Source organism: Oryx dammah, unplaced genomic scaffold, assembly GCF_014754425.2.
Source record: "Oryx dammah isolate SB20612 unplaced genomic scaffold, SCBI_Odam_1.1 HiC_scaffold_2, whole genome shotgun sequence".
NCBI lineage: Eukaryota > Metazoa > Chordata > Mammalia > Artiodactyla > Bovidae > Oryx > Oryx dammah.
This window is the reverse complement of record NW_024070186.1, coordinates 13691377-13710258: the sequence shown is the minus strand read 5'-3', so window position 1 is coordinate 13710258 and position 18882 is coordinate 13691377. Positions and strand designations below refer to the sequence as shown.

Sequence of the window (18882 nt, the reverse complement as noted above, 5' to 3'; positions counted from 1 at the left end):
GAAGAGGTGGCAAGAATACACAGAAGAACTGTACAAAAAAGATGTTCATGACTCGGATTGGTCACCTATAGCCAGACATCCTGGAATGTGAAGTCAAGTGAGCCTTAGGAAGCATCATTATGAACAAAACTAGTGGAGGTGATGGAATTCCAGCGGAGTTATTTCAAATCTTAAAAGATGATGCCATTAAAGTGCTGCACTCCATAGAGAAGAAAACTTGGAAACTCAGCAGTGGCCACAGGACTGGAAAAGATCAGTTTTTATTCCAATCCCAAAGAAGGGCAATGCCAAAGAATGCTCAAACTGCTGCACAGTTGTACTCGTTTCACATGCTAGCATGGTAATGCTCAAAATCCTTCAAGCTAGGCTTCAGCAGTACATGAACCAAGAAATTCCAGATGTACAAGTAGGAATTAGAAAAGGTAGAGGAACCAGAGATCAAATTGCCAACATCTTTTAGATCATAGAAAAGGCAAGAGAATCCCAGAAAAACATCTACTTCTGCTTCATTGACTACACTAGACCCTTTGATTGTATGGATCACAACAAACTGTGGGAAATTCTTCAAGAGATGGGAATATCAGACCACCTTACATGCCTCCTGAGACATCAGTATGCAGATCAAGAAGCAACAGTCATAACCAGACAGGGAACAACAGACTGGTTCCAAAGTGGGAAAGGACTCCGTCAAGACTATATATTGTCACTCTGCTTATTTAACGTATATGCAGAGTACATCATGTGAGTACAAATGCCAGGATGGATGAAGCACAAGCTGGAATCAAGACTGCCGAGAGAAATACCAATAACCTCAGATACGCAGATGACGCCACCCTTATGGCAGAAAGCAAACAGGAACTAAAGAGCCTCCTGATGAAGGTGAAAGAGGAGAGCGAAAAAGCTGGCTTAAAACTCAACATTCAAATAACTAAGATTATGGCATCTAGTCCCATCACTTCATGGCAAATAGATGGGAAAAATGTGGCAACTGTCAGATTTCATTTTCTTGGGCTCCAAAATCACTGCAGATGGTGACTGCAGCCATGAAATTAAAAGATGCTTGCTCCTTGGAAGAATAGCTATGACAAACCTAGACAGCATATTAAAAAGCAGAGACATTACTTTGACAGCAAAGGCCCTTATAGTCAAAGCTATAGTTTTCCCAGCAGTCATGTATGCATGTGAGTTGGACCATAAAGAAGGCTGAATGCTGAAGAATTGATGCTTTTGAACTGTGGTGTTGGAGAAGACTCTTGAGAGCCCCTTAGACTGTAAGGAGATCAAACCAATCAATCCTAAAGGAAATCAACCCTGAATATTCATTGGAAGGACTAATGCTGAAGCTGAAGAGCCAAAAGCTGACTCATTAGAAAAGACCCTGATTCTGGGAAAGACTGAGGGCAGGAGGAGAAGGGGACAACAGAGGATGAGATGGCTGGATGGCAGCACTGACTCAAAGAACATGAATTTCAGCAAACTCCAGGAGATGGTAAAGGATGAAGGACAGGGAAGTCTGGTGTGCTGCAGTCCATGGGGTCACAAAGAGTCAAATATAACTGAGCAACTGAAGAACAGAATAAGGGTCTGGGAGGACCAGCAAGGGACATACAGGATCTGGGTGTCCCACTCCACCACTCTTCTAGGACTGAGGAGCCCTGTGTACTGGGTGGTCCAAGCGCAGGAGCCACAGGAAGGCTTCCCACCCCTTCCTCACTTCCAGTGAAGTTCTCACCGTGCTTTTAAAACAGCCTGCTATTTTCCTTCTGACTTAAGAATCAGATTCAAAATGTTTGGACCTCTGGGGTTTAGCAGTTTTCAAATACTACAGTGTTTCTATCACAGTCCTGGTAGTAGGCGGTCAGCTACTGACAGAGGTCAGAGCATATGAAAACACAATGCTTTCTCAGACTCACGAGGACCTCATCATTCAGGGTTGTGGGACCCTCCCTATACACTGAGAATCAGAGCAGCTTCTTTCAGAGTCTACATTTCCACAGAGAAGCTGTGACCTGCTGCGAGAATGCCATCTTTCACCTGGGCTCTCAGACCAGCTTCAGGAGTCAAGAAAACGTTGATCTCTCCAGTCGTGAGATGGGAGGAACAGAAATCCAGCTGCCATGGGACTACGTGTAGAACTGACCACCTACTGCAGGTCTGACTCTTTCCAGAAGGGATCATGATAAAAATAACTCACATCTGACGAGCAATTCACCACATATAAAGTGTCTTGACACACATTACTGCCTTTTTTACTTTAAGGAAAATCTCCTTAGGCCAAAGGGGAACCAACACTCTGCTGTCAAGCAACCTGGTGACTCAGAGGTAAAGAATCTGCCTGCCAATGCAGGAGACACAAGAGACTCAGGTTCCATCCCTGGATCGGGAAGATCCCCTGGAGGAGGAAATGGCAACAAGCTCCAGTATTCTTGCCTGGAGAATCTCATGGATAGGGGACCCTGGCAGGCTACAGTCCATGGGGTCACAAAGAGTTGGACATGACTGAGTGAGCGCATGCGCACGAGCACGCACACAACCTGCTGAAGAGGGAAGGGGTGCTTCTTTCCTGGCTCAGCGGAGGAGTGGGCTGTGAGGATCCTGCTGCAGAGGAAGAGAACTCCTCATGGAGCTTTCCTTCTCCTGGAGGGAGGAGAGTGGCTGAGATGAGGGCCATCTGAAGACAGGGGCCAACCCCAGTGAAAGTCAGAAGGTGTTCAAATCTTAACTCAAAAGCCCCCTCCAGAGTCCCACATGAAATCGTGTGAGGAGACCAACCTCAGAAAGAGCCCCTGCCCCGCTAGGCCCAGAGCTCAGCAGCTGAGAAACAGGGAAGCTTTTCTATGCCTCTGTGACCATTCTCAGCACTAAACTCACATGGAATCAGTTCTGCAAAAATACCACAGCCCTAGCTGTGCAGCCTCAGAGCACCCCAGGCTTCCAGGAGCCTCAGCACCTTTGTGTATAAAATGTCCCTCTGTGAAGAGTACACACAGCACAGTCAGCACAGGCTCCAGTCTGGGGGCTGCCATGTAGTGAGTGTGCGGAGAACAAGCTGTACTCACGTGTGCTGTCCACTCTGTTTACCATGGAAGCACTGTAAGTGTGGGCTTACAGGTTAAAAATAAGCCAGTCACATATATTCGACAAAACAGCACACAGAAGGCAGTCCTCCACTTCCATGTCTCACAGATGAAAACCCTGCCTTGGCGATGCTGAAGCTTTAAAGAATGATATCACTATAAGTCTATCTTTCTGATATTTAAGCACTCTGCATGGCCTTGAAAATTAAACGTGTAAGTTACTTCTTTGGCTGAGGTTTTAAATCATGTGAAGTAAAACACAGCTAACTCCATGAAACACACACACAACTTTCCCTGAACACTATTTGAAGCCAAAATAATGCTTTTAACCATCCTGATGACATGTTCAGTTCCCAGTTTCACTTATTCTTGATAATAACAGCTACCGTTATTAAATGAGTTTGAGCAGGCTCCATGAGTTGGTGATGGACAGGGAAGCCTGGCGTGCTGCAGTCCATGGGTTCACAAAGAGTCGGACACAACTGAGCAAGTGAACGAAACTGACTGACCATTATGAAAAATGTGTTCAGCAGAACCATTTGAAGTTGCTCTTTCTATGCATCCAAAATGGACAGATTTCAGCTATGAGACCCAGTCCACCCCCAGGCCCAGGCACTGAGCTGAGTGCCCTGTGTCCATGGATGGACTAACTTAAGCCTTGCAGTCACTCCAGACCAAGAGCAGACACAGAGGCTGGTCAACAAACTCACTCGGGGTCAACAGCTAACAAGTAGGATTTGTACCCCTGATCTATGGCTGCACTTCTCCACCATACACGGGGGTCTAGTAAATCATCACATTTTATAAAGAAGAGAAAGGCAGGCACGTTGATGCTGGCAGGGTACACTTTCAAGCCAGTGCAGATGTCACCTCCCACCATCACACCTTCTTTATATGCCTTCATGCTGCACGTCCAGAAACTTGAACTGATTTAGGAAATGTTATTGTATTGACTACAGAAACGGTGAGTCAGAACACTTCAGCTAAAAATACAATACTACTACTCAAACTGGCTTAAGCAACTAATCACACTTATGACGTCTTATCAAGTCCAGACTAGAGCTGGATTCACTGGCTCAGGTACTGTCAAAGACCTCAGTCCGCTCTTCCCCCCACCCTGCCCTCTACTGCCTCACTGTAAAGCAAATGCACTCGCTCATGCTTCAAGGCCCCACGCTTCCTTGCTCACATCCAACAAGGGGAAAGCCTCTCCACCCTCCATGGGTCTAGCCCAGCCTCATTAGCTCATGCGTCCACTTCCAAACCAGTGACTGAGGGCCATGCACGGAGTGGACAAGCCCTGAATCCAAAACCAATCACTGACACAAGGCCAGGACTGCCATGACTGCCTCAGACCACTCATCCCAACCCTGTCCTACACAGTACAGTCACCCAGAAGGTGTGAAACCTTGACACCCAGGCCCACTCCCAACCAGTTACATCACAGCTTCCACAGATAGGGGCCCAAAGCTGACTAGCAGCGACAGGCAGGGTGCACTGAAATTAAACGACGTTTGCTCCTTGGAAGAATAGCTATAACCAAACGACAGCATATTAAAGAGCAGAAACATTACTTTGTCAACAAAGGTCCATCTAGTCAAAGCTGTGGTTTTTCCAGTGGTCATGTATGGATGTGAGAGTTGGATGTGTGTCTGTGTTCTCTTTAGTTAGTAGTTCAGGTGCTCAGTCATGTCCGACTTTGCGACCCCACAGACTGTAGCACGCCAGGTTTCTCTGTCCATCACCAACTCCCGGAGCTTGCTCAAACTCATGTCTATTGAGTCGGTGATGCCATCCAACCATCTCATCCTTTGTCGTCCCCTTCTCCTCCTGCCTTCAATCTTTCCCAGCATCAGGGTCTCTTCCAAGGACTTAGTTCTTTGTATCAGGTGGCCAAAGTAAGAGTTTCAGCTTCAGTATCAGTCCTTCCAATGAATATTAAGGACTGATTTCCTTTAGGATTGACTGGTTTGATCTCCTTGCAGTCCAAGGGACTCTCAAGTCTTCTCTAACACCCACTGCTCAAAAGCATCAATTCTTCAGTGCTCAGCTTTCTTTATAGTCCAACTCTCACATCCATACATGACTACGGAAAAACCATAGCCTTGACTAGATGGACCTTTGTTGGCCAAGTAATGTCTCTGCTTTTTAATACGCTGAGTGGGTTGGTCATAGCTATTCTTCCAAGGAGCAAGAGTCTTAATTTCATGGCTGCAGTCACTATTGGCAGTTGAGCCCAAGAAAATAAAGTCTGTCACTGTTTCCATGGTTTCCCAGCTATTTGCCATGAAGTGATGGGACCAGATGACATGATCTTAGTTTTCTGAATGTCAAGTTTTAAGCCAACTTTTTCACTTTCCTCTTTCACTTGCATCAAGAGGCTCTTTAGTTCTTCTTTGCTTTCTGCCATGAAGTTATACTTCATGAAATAAACATGAAGTATATTTCTTCTGGCAGTCTTGATTCCAGCTTGTGCTTCATCCAGCCTGACATTTCACATGATATATTCTACATATAAGCTAAATAAGCAAGGTGATAATATACAACCTGACGTACTCCTTTCCTGATTTGGAATCAGTCTGTTGTTCCATGTCCAGTTCTAATTGTTACTTCTTGACCTGCATACATATTTCTCAGGAGGCAGGTAAGGTGGTCTGGTATTCCCATTTCTTGAAGAATTTTCCAGTTTGCTGTGATCCACATGGTCAAAGGCTTTGGTGTAGTCAATAAAGCAAAAGTAGATGTTTTTCTGGAATTCTCCTGCTTTTTCTATGATCCAACGGATGTTGGCAATTTGATCTCTGGTTTCTCTGTCTTTTCTAAATCCAGCTTGAACATCTGGAGTTCTTTTCTTCCCCACAAAAGCCCCTGCTTGAGTTTAGATCTCTTTCCCGACGTCACATGGTCCACGGAAGGGACACGACCTAGGGTGCTGCCTAAGTCGTGCACAGTGTCCAGCATGCACAGACATGACCAGAATCATCACGAGAGAGAGGCAGGTGGCTCCTAACCCAGCAGCTGCAGCTCCGCAACTGTGCCACCTCAGCACTGTGGGGAGCACAGTCGCATGTCCTATAAACCAGGGGTGACCATCTTCGAGGGCTGTGACCTGACCCAGCTGGAAGAATGGCTCTGAAGAATCCTGTGTCCCTCATACAGCAGAACCGGAGCTCTGCAGGCGCCTCCCCAGGCTAACCAGCTGAGGAGCCGTGCCTTCCATGCTGCCCCTGAGTTGCAGTCATGGTGGCTCCCGATACTCAGGCCTTCCCCAGCCCTGAGAGCCAGCTCTGCTATATGACAGTCTCCACACCCCAGGCCCCTGCTTCATCACTCCCATACCTATGCCTCTGGCCCATTACGTGAACCCCAAGTTTCTCATCTCCAACGACCTCTTGAATAGGTTCCTTCAGACTGTACTTTTACTGTTACTTCAAACTGAGCATACCCCACACCAAACTCACACACACACACACATATATATATATATATATATATACATATATATACACACACACATAATTTTACTTATTTAGTTCTGGCTGTGCTGGTCTCTGTTGCTGCAGGGCTTTCCCTGACTTCGGCAAGCAGAGGGCTGTTCTCCGGTTGCGCTGTGCAGGCTTCTCACTGCAGCGGCTGCTCTTGCTGCACCGTGTGGGCTCTAGGGCGTGCAGGCTTCCACAGCTGCAGATCCTGGAGCCTTAGAGCACAGGCTCAAATGCAGTGCATGGGGTTAGCTGCTTCATGGCATGTGGGATCTTCCCAGACCAGGGATCGAATCCATGTCTCCTGCATTGGCAGGGGGATTCTTTACCACTGAGCCACCAGGAAAGTCCCCAAAGCTAACCTTTCTATATCAACTATCTCCCCTTTCTAAATTGTGACCATGAATTAATTATACTTACACTTTGATCACAGACTACAGTAATTTTCAACTGTTCACAGCTTGCTGGATTTGACCCAGGTAAGCCAAATGTTTTCTGACATCCTTCAAGATATAAAGTAGTCATCTGACCACTCAATTCCATCAACAACTGAAAATCAAACATTTAAACTATGTTTCCTATTAAAATTGTTGTGTAAGGTCTGATTAATCAAAGAGAACAGACTCCTGATCTCCTGTGGAAAGGTTGACTTATTTGTCCTATTGGACCTTTGAAGGCCAAGTGTCAAGTCAATAATGTTTGAGAGATTTTTATTGCTTTTTTTTTTAAAAAAAGATAAATACCACATCCATTGCACTAACAGTTTAAACACTGTGTTAATGCAAAGCATTAGGAGAAATATTTAACCAACACAATAAAACATTTATATAGAAAATCTTTGTAAATAAAGACCTTAAATATTTTGCTTTTTGATCGCATGTTATCATCACAGTTCATGTAATAAAGATGTAGCTTACTAGAATCATGCCTCTTGCAAGGCCATCTATTGGGCTGATAGGAATGTTGAAAATATGTAACTTAACTTTCACCAGCACCCAAACTCTCAGCCTTTCTCTGTGCATATAACCCAAATATATATTCCCAAATGCCAAGTATTCTCTGTGATATAACCAAATTACAGACAGAGCTTTGCATCTTTGTGAGATGACAGACCGCTGCATGCTAGCTGAAGGGCTTCCTTCATTGGCTGGAGATGTATCTTTGAGCACGTCCTGTGGATTACAGGTGCCTGGGGTTATCAGTGAGCCAAACAGGACTGCTGCCCTCTTGGAGCTCTCATTCCTGTGTGGCAGACAGACAGTCAACAACAAGCGGACCAACCAGGGGACTACAAAGAATATCAGAAGGTGGCTGGTGCCTCAGAAAAGGAGAACATGAAACCACAGTGAGGAGATAGGCAGAACAAAGGTACACTGCTCTCACTGAAGGGAAAACGATGCTTATACTAACTCCAGAAAAACAAGAGATGCTCCTCACAGAAGATGTTGGAGTAAAAATTTGAGAACAAGGTAAGGAGCCAAGCCTTGGGAAGGGCAGAGTGAAGTCAACTGCAAACTGGAGGACTCCTTTCTGCATCCCTGTGTCAGCACTCTGAGCTGGCTGCCATGACCAACAGCACAGATACACTGCCCTAGGCGGCCAAGCAGGTAGCCACAGGGCAGCCCTGGTCACACCTAACAGATCCAGGGCCCAGACTGGGAAAAATACTCTTTTTCAGCAGCTCCAGCTAGAACATACCTAGCAGATGACTCTGGTCTGGTTCAGGCCACATGCCTATCACTACAATCATCACTGAGGCACTGCTAGGCCCCACACTAACCAGAAAGTGAGAGTGAAAGTCAGCCAGTCAGGTCCAACTCTTTGCAACCCCATGGACTATACAGTCCATGGAATTTTCCAGGCCAGAATACTGGAGTGGGTAGCCCTTCCCTTCTCCAGGGCATCTTCCTAACCCAGGGATTGAACCCGGGTCTCCTGCATTGCAGGCAGATTCTTTACCAGCAGAGCCACAAGAGAAGTCCAAGAATACTGGAGTGGGTAGCCTATCCCTTTTCCAGCAGATCTTCCCAACCCAGGAACTGAACCAGGGTCTCCTGCATTGCAGGCAGATTCTTTACCAACTGACACTAACCAAGGGTCCAGGTAAAAGGCCCGCTCCAGGGAAGAAGGCAGGAAGAACACGCTGAGCAGACCCAAGTAACAGCCCCACAGAAACTGAGTCAAGGCCAGTGCTCCTAGCCCGAGCATGCCATGAGCTTCACTGAACTACGGTCCAAGAAGATACCCCATACGGTTCTGATCATATGAAATCAAGATCTGCTTCAAAACCCAGAAAATGATCACTTTCATAAATTTCCCACATGTGTCTGAAACAAGCCAACAGCTGGAGTCTTCTATGCATTTGGGGCGGGGGATGGGGCAGACTGACTGTGCTTTTCAAACCATTCACATCCTTACTGGGTGTTTGTGCTTTTCTAGCTATCAAGCATGGAGTGGAGTGGGATAAACCCCCCCTGACCGTGGGTTTGTAAATCCCTTCTCATGAGTACCTCTGGGAGCCCCGCCAGGCTCCTCACTGACGGTGGGAATGGGCTCTGCTTCCTGTCCCCAGGCCCCGGGAGGACACAGGAACTAAAGGTCATCTGGATAGATGCCCTCAGAGTTAGCTCGGGTCCCCAGTAGCCTCCCCACCATCAGCTTTCATTCAGCTTTTGTGCTCTGGGTATAATTACTATTTTTCTAGCTCAGAGGGTTTTGTTTTAACACCTCACCCAACATTTTGACTGTTTTCAGTGAGGAGAATTGTCCAGGACCTATTCCATCACCCTCCTGTCTCCTAATCTATGGCCTGCGAGGATGGACTACGGGGAAATCTGCGGGAGGTGACTGAAGGCCTCTAAACAAAAGACAGTGGAGGCTCAAAACCAGGTGGAAGTGGTGGACTGTGGTCAGACTATGGATGTATTCTGAAATCCTACCTGTTAGGATTTCCTAACAGACTGCACATGGGCGTCAGAGAAAAAGGAGACAAAAACTACTCCATGTCTTTACAGGCTGGAGAAACTAGAAAGAGTCATCAACTAAAGCTGGGAAGGCCATGGTAGAGGTTGGTGGGGAAAGGTTGGGAACTTAGCTGAGTGGAGATGTCAAATAAACAGCTGGATAAGAGCCTGGCGTTGGGGAAAGAGTCTGGACTAAAGATACAAACTGGGCAGAACTATCAATGTTTACTATCACTTAGATAAACCAAATATGTGCAGGACAGGAGTCCTACATGCTTATTCAACACTGTCAACAAGAGCAGAAAAAGCAGCACAGAAAGCTAAAGGTGAGGCCTTCACGCCAGTGCACATTTAACGGTTACAGATCATACACCCGTCAGCCTCACTCGCTCTAGCCCATCAGCTAAGTGCTAGAGTCCAAGCCAGCTCTGCGGCTTAAGAGGAATGTGAAGAATCTGCAGAAAGCCTGGGAAAAAGCCAGCCACATACTTGAATAAAGGGAAGGAAAGTGCAACCCAGCAAAGGTTAAAGGAAATGAGATTATTTAGCCAGGGATGATAAATAGCAACTGTCTTGTACCCTGGATCAAAGAAGTCCGGAAACTTGAAAGCAACTTGCTACCGTTGGGTCAAACAAACCGAAAGGCAGTGTGCTTTCACCATGGCATAAAAGATTTAGATTAAAAGTAAAAAGGGAAACACCTATTTAACACCTACTGTATCAGGTGTTGGCCCGGGCACTACTGTGTTTTAATACACACTGAGACCCTTGAGGCAGAAATCCCCATTTTGCAGATCAGAAAAGGGAGATCCTAAAAGGTAAGCTCCCAAGTAGAAGAGCTGTCATTTCCCCCAGGTTTAAGGAATCCTAAAATCCATGTTCTTTAAAACATATCAAATTTCCTAACATGAAAACTGATAAATGTAGGACCTAATTACTGGAAGAAGTAATTAAATCTTTTTCTTTTACAAATTAGGAGAGATTCTTATTTTCTAGTACAATATCATATAGCAGATCTACCTAAAAGCCAAGGGGCAGAAAAAAACAGTTTTAAAATTCTTAGTACTGAGCAGTTATGACAGTCTAGAGTTATGAAAACAGCCACACCACTATGACCAACACTGAGGACATACTGCTTCTCAGAGGATATTTCTGTTTTCACATTCTGTAATAAAATATATATTCATCTTCCTAAAATACATACCAAATTCTGTAACTAATTTCAGCTTTTAAGTTAAAGCAATTTTCAACATAATTCAGGGGACAAACATCCTGGGCTTGATAGACCTTGTTTTCAATCTGCCTGCAGTAACAAATAAATCTAAGGACATCAAGAAGATGACCTTTCAGAAGACTGACTAGGCTTGGGCTGTACTCACTGTGTCAAAAGAACCATCACTGTCATCATGAACAAGGAAGCCTGCCAGCGGAGACAAGAGACATTAAGGCGTCTTCGCCCCACCACCCACTGCATGGGACCCGCAGTTCAAGCAGGAACAAGCCACCTTGGTCAAAGAACGCCACCTCTGGTGAGTGTCTGGAACTGACAGACAATGTTGGGTTGTTGGCTACCTCTTTCACTTCAGTCGCTCAGTCGTGTCCGACTATTTGCGACTGCAAGAATCACAGCAAGCCAGGCCTCCCTGTCCATCACCAACCCCTGGAGTTCACTCAGACTCACGTCCATCGAGTCAGTGATGCCATCCAGCCATCTCATCCTCTGTCGTCCCCTTCTCCTCCTTCCCCCAATCCCTCCCAGCATCAGAGTCTTTTCCCATGAGTCAACTCTTCGCATGAGGTGGCCAAAGTACTGGAGTTTCAGCCTTTGCATCATTCCTTCCAAAGAAATCCCAGGGCTGATCTCCTTCAGAATGGACTGGTTGGATCTCCTTGCAGTCCAAGGGACCCTCAAGAGTCTTCTCCAACATCACAGATCAAAAACATCAATTCTTTGGCGCTCAGCTTTCTTCACAGGCCTACTCTCACATCCATACATGACCACAGGAAAAACCATAGCCTTGACTAGATGGACCTTAGTCGGTAAAGTAATGTCTCTGCTTTTGAATATGCTATCTAGGTTGGTCATAACTTTTCTTCCAAGGAGTAAGCGTCTTTTAATTTCATGGCTGCAGTCACCATCTGCAGTGATTTTGGAGCCCCCAAAAATAAAGTCCGACACTGTTTCCACTGTTTCCCCATCTATTTCCCATGAAGTGATGGGACCAGATGCCATGATCTTCGTTTTCTGAATGTTGAGCTTCAAGCCAACTTTTTTGCTCTCCTCTTTCACTTTCATCAAGAGGCTTTTTGGTTCCTCTTCACTTTCTGCCATAAGGGTGGTGTCATCTGCATATCTGAGCTTATTGATATTTCTCCCGGCAATCTTGATTCCAGCTTGTGTTTCTTCTAGTCCAGCGTTTCTCATAATGCACTCTGCATAGAAGTTAAATAAGCAGGGTGACAATATACAGCCTTGACGTACTCCTTTTCCTATTTGGAACCAGTCTGTTGTTCCATGTCCAGTTCTAACTGTTGCTTCCTGACCTGCATACAGATTTCTCAAGAGGCAGGTCAGGTGGTCTGGTATTCCCATCTCTTTCAGAATTTTCCACAGTTTATTGTGATCCACACAGTCAAAGGCTTTGGCAGAGTCAATAAAGCAGAAATAGATGTTTTTCTGGAACTCTCTTGCTTTTTCCATGATCCAGCAGATGTTGGCAATTTGATCTCTGGTTCCTCTGCCTTTTCTAAAACCAGCCTGAACATCTGGAAGTTCATGGTTCACACATTACTGAAGCCTGGATTGGAGAATTTTGAGCATTACTTTACTAGCATGTGTGCATGAGTGCAATTGTGTGGTAGTTTGAGCATTCTTTGGCATTGCCTTTCTTTGGGATTGGAATGAAAACTGACCATTTCCAGTCCTGTGGCCACTGCTGAGTTTTCCAAATTTGCTGGCATATTGAGTGTAGCACTTTCACAGCATCATCTTTCAGGATCTGAAATAACTCAACTGGAATTCCATCACCTCCACTAGCTTTGTTCGTAGTGATGCTTTCTAAGGCCCACTTGACTTCACATTCCAGGATGTCTGGCTCTAGATGATTGATCACACCATCGTGATTATCTTGGTTGTGAAGATCTTTTTTGTACAGTTCTTCCGTGTATTCTTGCCACCTCTTCTTAATATCTTCTGCTTCTGTTAGGTCCATACCATTTTTGTCCTTTATTGAGCCCATCTTTGCATGAAATGTTCCCTTGGTATCTCTAATTTTCTTGAAGAGATCTCTAGTATTTTCTATTCTGTTGTTTTCCTCTATTTCTTTGCATTGATCGCTGTAGAAGGCTTTCTTATCTCTTCTTGCTATTCTCTGGAACTCTGCATTCAGATGCTTATATCTTTTCTTTTCTCCTTTGTTTTTTGCTTCTCTTCTTTTCATAGCTATTTGTAAGGCCTCCCCAGACAGCCATTTTGCTTTTTTGCATTTCTTTTCCATGGGGATGGTCTTAATCCCTATCTCCTGAACAATGTCATGAACCTCATTCCATAGTTCATCAGGCACTCTGTCTATTAGATCTAGGCCCTTAAATCTATTTCTCACTTCCACTGTATAATCATAAGGGATTTGATTTAGGTCATACCTAAATGGTCTAGCGGTTTTCCCTACTTTCTTCAATTTAAGTCTTAATTTGGTAATAGGAGTTCATGATCTGAGCCACAGTCAGCTCCCGGTCTTGTTTTTGCTGATTGTATAGAGCTTCTCCATCTTTGGCTGCAGAGAATATAATCAATCTGATTTTGGTGTTGACCATCTAGTGATGTCCATGTGTAGAGTCTTCTCTTGTGTTGTTGGAAGAGAGTGTTTGCTATGACCAGTGCATTCTCTTGCCAAAACTCTATTAGTCTTTGCCCTGCTTCATTCTGCATTCCAAGGTCAAATTTGCCTGTTACTCCAGGTGTTTCTTGACTTCCTACTTTTGCGTTCCAGTCCCCTAGAATGAAAAGGACATCTTTTTGGGGTGTTAGTTCTAAAAGGTCTTGTAGGTCTTCATAGAACCGCTCAACTTCAGCTTCTTCAGCCTTACTGGTTGGGGCATAGACTTGGATTACTGTGATATTGAATGGTTTGCCTTGGAAACGAACAGAGAGACTGCATCCAAGTCCTGCATTTCAGACTCTTTTGTGGACCATGATGGCTACTCCATTTCTTCTGAGGGATTCCTGCCCGCAGTAGTAGATATAATGGTCATCTGAGTTAAATTCACCCATTCCAGTCCATTTTAGTTCGCTGATTCCTAGAATGTCGACGTTCACTCTTGCCATCTCGTTTGACCACTTCCAATTTGCCTTGATTCATGGACCTGACATTCCAGATTCCTATGCAATATTGCTACCTCTTAGAGTAGCCTAAATGAAAACAAAACTCAGAAGGACCTTCATTTGGCCCTGGAACATTTCTGGAGCACCACAGGTAGAAAAGACCTTCTTTTTATAGAACAACTGGCAGGAGGTGCTGGAAGATCACTGGCTGCAAGCGAACTTAAATAGAGAGGGTTTGTGGTTTTGGGACATCATCTCTACGGCCGAGCCATGCCAGATCTGCAGACAACAGAAGGTGACAGGTCACTCGGAACTAAGTGTCCATCTTAGAGGCACTTCCTGCAGGGCAAGAGGTCAGCAGAGTGGCTGAGAGACAGGGCCTGGAGCTCAGCTACCCAGACTCCCACCCAGGTATGACCTTGAGGAAGTCACTTCACCCCTGCATGCTTCACTTTCCCTATATACAAAACATAATTGATCATATTTACCTAATAAGAGAACTAGATCTGTGAACACACATAAAGCACTTAAGCAGTGACTGGCACTCAAAGGGCACAAGGAACTTATCTAATTATCCTCTCCCTTTTCCCACCCCACCTCCAGCTGGGACCCTCTGCCTGCATGTGGCCCACACCAACCAGCCTCAACAGTGACACCCCTTCCCCTCCAAGTCCAAGGCCAACCTCTGAGTCTATGGGTTCCTTGGTTCATGTTCTCAAGAGAAAAAAAGCTGTTTGGTGAGGTTTCTAGTCATCATGGGCATGAGTCATCCTGCACTATAAACATGGCCCCCTCCCCCAGCCACCTCCTTCCAGCTCTGGAAGGTGTGGGGCTTCACCTGACTGGCAAGTTTACGAACCGGCACACTGCAGTCTACCAGACGCTGGTAGGAGACACAGACACCGATGTCCAAGACCAAGAACAGTGCTCCTCCACAGCAACAGCCACATCCAGGGGGTCAGCATGGTCCAGGGAGACTCAGCTCCGCAGGGCCAGCCACACACCATGGGCTGCACGCTCAGGGAAGCCACATCCTTCACAGGGGGAGTAGCCCTGCCAGAGCTCTCCCTAGAGGGAAGCATGACCCGTTCCACATGAGTGTCAACAAGCCCACCCTTCCTTCTGTCCTCATGGTGCTCATGGCACATACAGCCAGAAAAATGGTCAGATCCTCTACTCTCCCAGAGATATCTAAATAGATGGATGTGTATATACTATTTCACTGATTGCAAGACTCGGTATTGCTAAAATGTCAAGTCTCCCCAGGATGAACTGTCAATTCAACACAATCCTAACAAAAATACCAACAAGTTTTTTTTTTTTTTTAGAAAGTGACAAGCTGATCCTCAAACTCGTATGGAAATGCAAAGGACTTTAGAAACAGTCAAGACAACTTTGAGAAATAAGAAGAAAGTTGGAGGATTTACATTACCTGACTTAAGAGATTTCTTCTAAAGGATGGTATTGGCATCATGATACAAAAATGGGTCCACAAAACAGAATAATAGAGCCCCAAACTACACCCTCTCATAGAAGGTCATCAGATTTTCAGCAAAGGTCCAAACACAGCCCTGCTGAGCAGGGAAAATCTTCCAGACAAATGAAGATGGATCAGCTAGGTGGTGGCTTCATGCAAAATAGAACACACACAACTTGGAGTCCTAGCTCTCAATACATATTAATTCAAATTTATCACAGACCTAAATGTGAAATGGAGAAATGCAAAAAGATAGAAGAAAATGTTTTAAAAATCCATGTGATCTTCAGTTAGGCAAAAATTTCTATACCAAGAGCATGATTCATAGAAGAAAAAGAACAATAAATTAAACATCACCAAAATTAATAACTTCTGTTCTTTAAAGATGCTATTAAGAGCATGAAAAGGCAAGCAACAGACTGGGAGAAATTATTTGCAAACTAGATATGTGACAAAGGATTTGTATGCAGAATACGCAAAGAATCTCAGTGTTCAATTGAAACAACCTGATTTTCTTTTAATGGGCAAAAAGTGTTAATAGACATTTAATCAGAGAAGATATCAGGATGGGCAAATAAACACAGGAAGAGATGCTCAACATCATTAGTCATAACATAAATGCAAATTAGTAATAACTAAATACAAATTAGTAATAACATAAATGTAGTGATCTACAGTCATGAAATTAAAAGATGCCTGCTCCTTGGAAGAAGAGCTATGACCAACCTAGCCAGCATATTAAAAAACAGAGACATTACTTTGCCGACAAAGGTCTGTATAGTCAAAGCTATGGTTTTTTTCAGTAGTCACATATGGATGTGAGAGGTGAACCATAAAGAAGGCTGAGTGCTGAAGAATTGATGCTTTTGAACTGTGGTGTTGGAGAAGACTCTTGAGAGTCCCTTGGACTTCAAGGAGATCAAACCAGTCCATCCTAAAGAAAATCAGTCCTGAATATTCATTGGAAGGACTGATGCTGAAGCTGAAACTCCAATATTTTGGCCACCTGATGTGAAGAACTGACTCCTTGGAAAAGACCCTGATGCTGGGGAAGACTGAAGGCAGGAGGAGAAGGGGACAACAGAGGATGATGGTTAGATAGCATCACCAACTCGATGGACATGAGTTGAGCAAGCTCTGGGAGTTGGTGATGGACAGGGAAGCCTGGCGTGCTGCAGTCCATGGGGTGGCAAAGAGTCGGACACGACTGAGCGACTCAACTGAGACTGAGTGAGGTCTGTCACCCACCACTTCCCCACCCCCAGAACATCTACAGTTAAGCAGAATGAGCACAGAGAGCACTGACAAAGATGCACAGCCAGCGCTAGCCCTCTGCTGGGGCAGGTGAGGGACGGGGGGAGCGTGTGCAGAACAGCGCCGCCGCTGCGCAGTGACAGCTGGGCGACTTCATCAAAACGGGCGTGCACCTACTACACAGGCCAGACACTGTCCTCCTAGGTATGTGCCCGGGAGAAATGGAAGCCAATGTCCACACAGAGACATGCAAGGTGCTCACGACAGCTTTGCTCATAATAAGCCCAACCTGGGGACAACCCACAGCTGAATAAATAAAGCAACTGCACTTTATCCACATAACAGGATACTTACTATTTAGCAATAAAAAGGAATCAACTACTAATACACAAAACATAGATGGATTTCTCAAAATAATTAGGCTGCGTGAAAAAAAGGCAAAAAAGAATGCAAAATGCATGGTTCCATTTACATAAACCTGGAGAAATTAAAACTAACCTGTAACACAGAGAAAAAGTGAGTGATTTTCTAGGAAGAGGAACACAGGGGTGAGAAAGAGAGCTCCAAGGGGCAAGGGTACCTTTCAGGAGTGACAGCAACGCTCGTTATCTTGATTGTGATGATGCTTTCACCATGTATAACTTACGTCAAAACTTACCAACTGTTTGCCTTAAACGGGTATAGTTTATTGCATGTCAATTGTACCTCAAAAAGTGTTACCAAGAAATAAGCATTTACTACCAACTGAAGCTCAAAAATAGAGACTGATCTGAATTACAAAATAAAGGGAAGTTAACTATTTTGAACACTTGAATGAAATATGTTTCTACTAAAACTATATTAAAAATTATGCTGAACAGATGGGGGCAAAATTTTAGGTTCAATTGGAGGTAAGGGAGAAGAAGAGAAAGAGTAAATAAATTTTTTATTCCGAAGAAAATAAAAAACATTATATATACACACATATTGATATGTATGTGTGTATATATAATGTTTTTATGTGTGTATATATACACGTATATATATATTGATGTGCATGTGTATATACATACGTGTATATATAAGGGTGTGTGTGTGTGTGTGTGTGTGTGTACATGGACCTCCAGCGCTGCAGTCTCTCAGACTTCCCCCCTCACCACTGCTTCATGATGGGATTTCTCTATACCTGCTGTTCAGAGCCACAGACAACACACACGGTGCTGTATCCTTCACAAAGAAAGGAACAGGTTACTGCCACTTACTAGCTTGTTTTATTAGGTAATTTTTCTCTGTGTCACAGAATCACAACTAAATTGAAAGCAATACTTCAGAAACAGAACTAGAAATAACTGAGCACACCAGGGAGTTTTCTGTAATCTAAAATCTGTTTCTTAAAAAACTGGTAACATCTTGGGATAATCCACTCCCACGTCTAATACTTTACCACTCCCTCCAGCCACAGAGGAACAGCTGCACGAGGAACCTACAGGTAGACCCCCTCCTTACCACTCAGAAGCCACCACAGCAAAGGGATGAATCCTGGGCTCTCACTAATGTACTTCAAGCCTTTCAGATTGATGCTCACGTTGTACAGGGACATCAGCATTAACCTGAAACGTAAAAGAGAATGGTGTTGAAATGCTGGCCCCCCCACCACAGTTTCACCCTAAATGTATCTCCTGGTTCACAGGACCCTAACACATTTAGGGGAGCCCTTACACTTGAGATATCCAATTCTTCAATCTGGAAGACAGGCACAGTAAGTAGAAGGTATGCGAAATAATACTTGTCTCTGTGAGGCTTCATGAAAGGGGGGAACAATAATGCCATGTAATCCCACCTTTTATGAACTTACATAATTAAGAGACACAAATGAGGGCACAGGAAACCTCAAAGCCTTATTTACCTTTTATTAACCTTTTATTACCAATACTGCATTTACATACAAGCAACCCTCAATTCATAAGTATACTGTACTCTAAAGGTTCAATTCACTGTTTAAAATTTAATCCTACGTTTCAATGAATGTTACCCATGAAGTCTGGGTGGCCAGGTCAGGCCATTCAACACTGTTTAATCTACCATATAAGGATGAAGAAAGCCACAATCCAACCATCGCTAACAACCGATAATCCTACTGACCTGGAGTTAGATAGGGTTTTACAAGCGGTCTTGGGAACGGACCACAGCTAGTAATAGAGTCAAATAAAAACTGAAAAGCTATAGGGTTGACTTCTGACAATATTGCAGAATAGAGAGAACCCCAAACTTCACATTGCAAAGTAACAGAAAAGGCTATACAAATATTTTGCAAACTCTTGAAAATGAA

The 18882-nt window shown here is 44.4% G+C and overlaps 1 protein-coding gene across 1 annotated transcript in view; it reads right to left on the bottom strand.

Annotated features, from left to right (window-relative positions):
- The window catches only part of LOC120883082 (heat shock transcription factor 2 binding protein), an 85262-nt gene that overhangs the window by 15368 nt on the left and 51012 nt on the right, over positions 1-18882 (bottom strand). The window contains exon 8 of the mRNA XM_040267011.1: positions 18060-18163. Coding sequence (XP_040122945.1) covers positions 18060-18163 — 104 coding nt within the window. The remainder of the gene's footprint in view (positions 1-18059; positions 18164-18882) is intronic.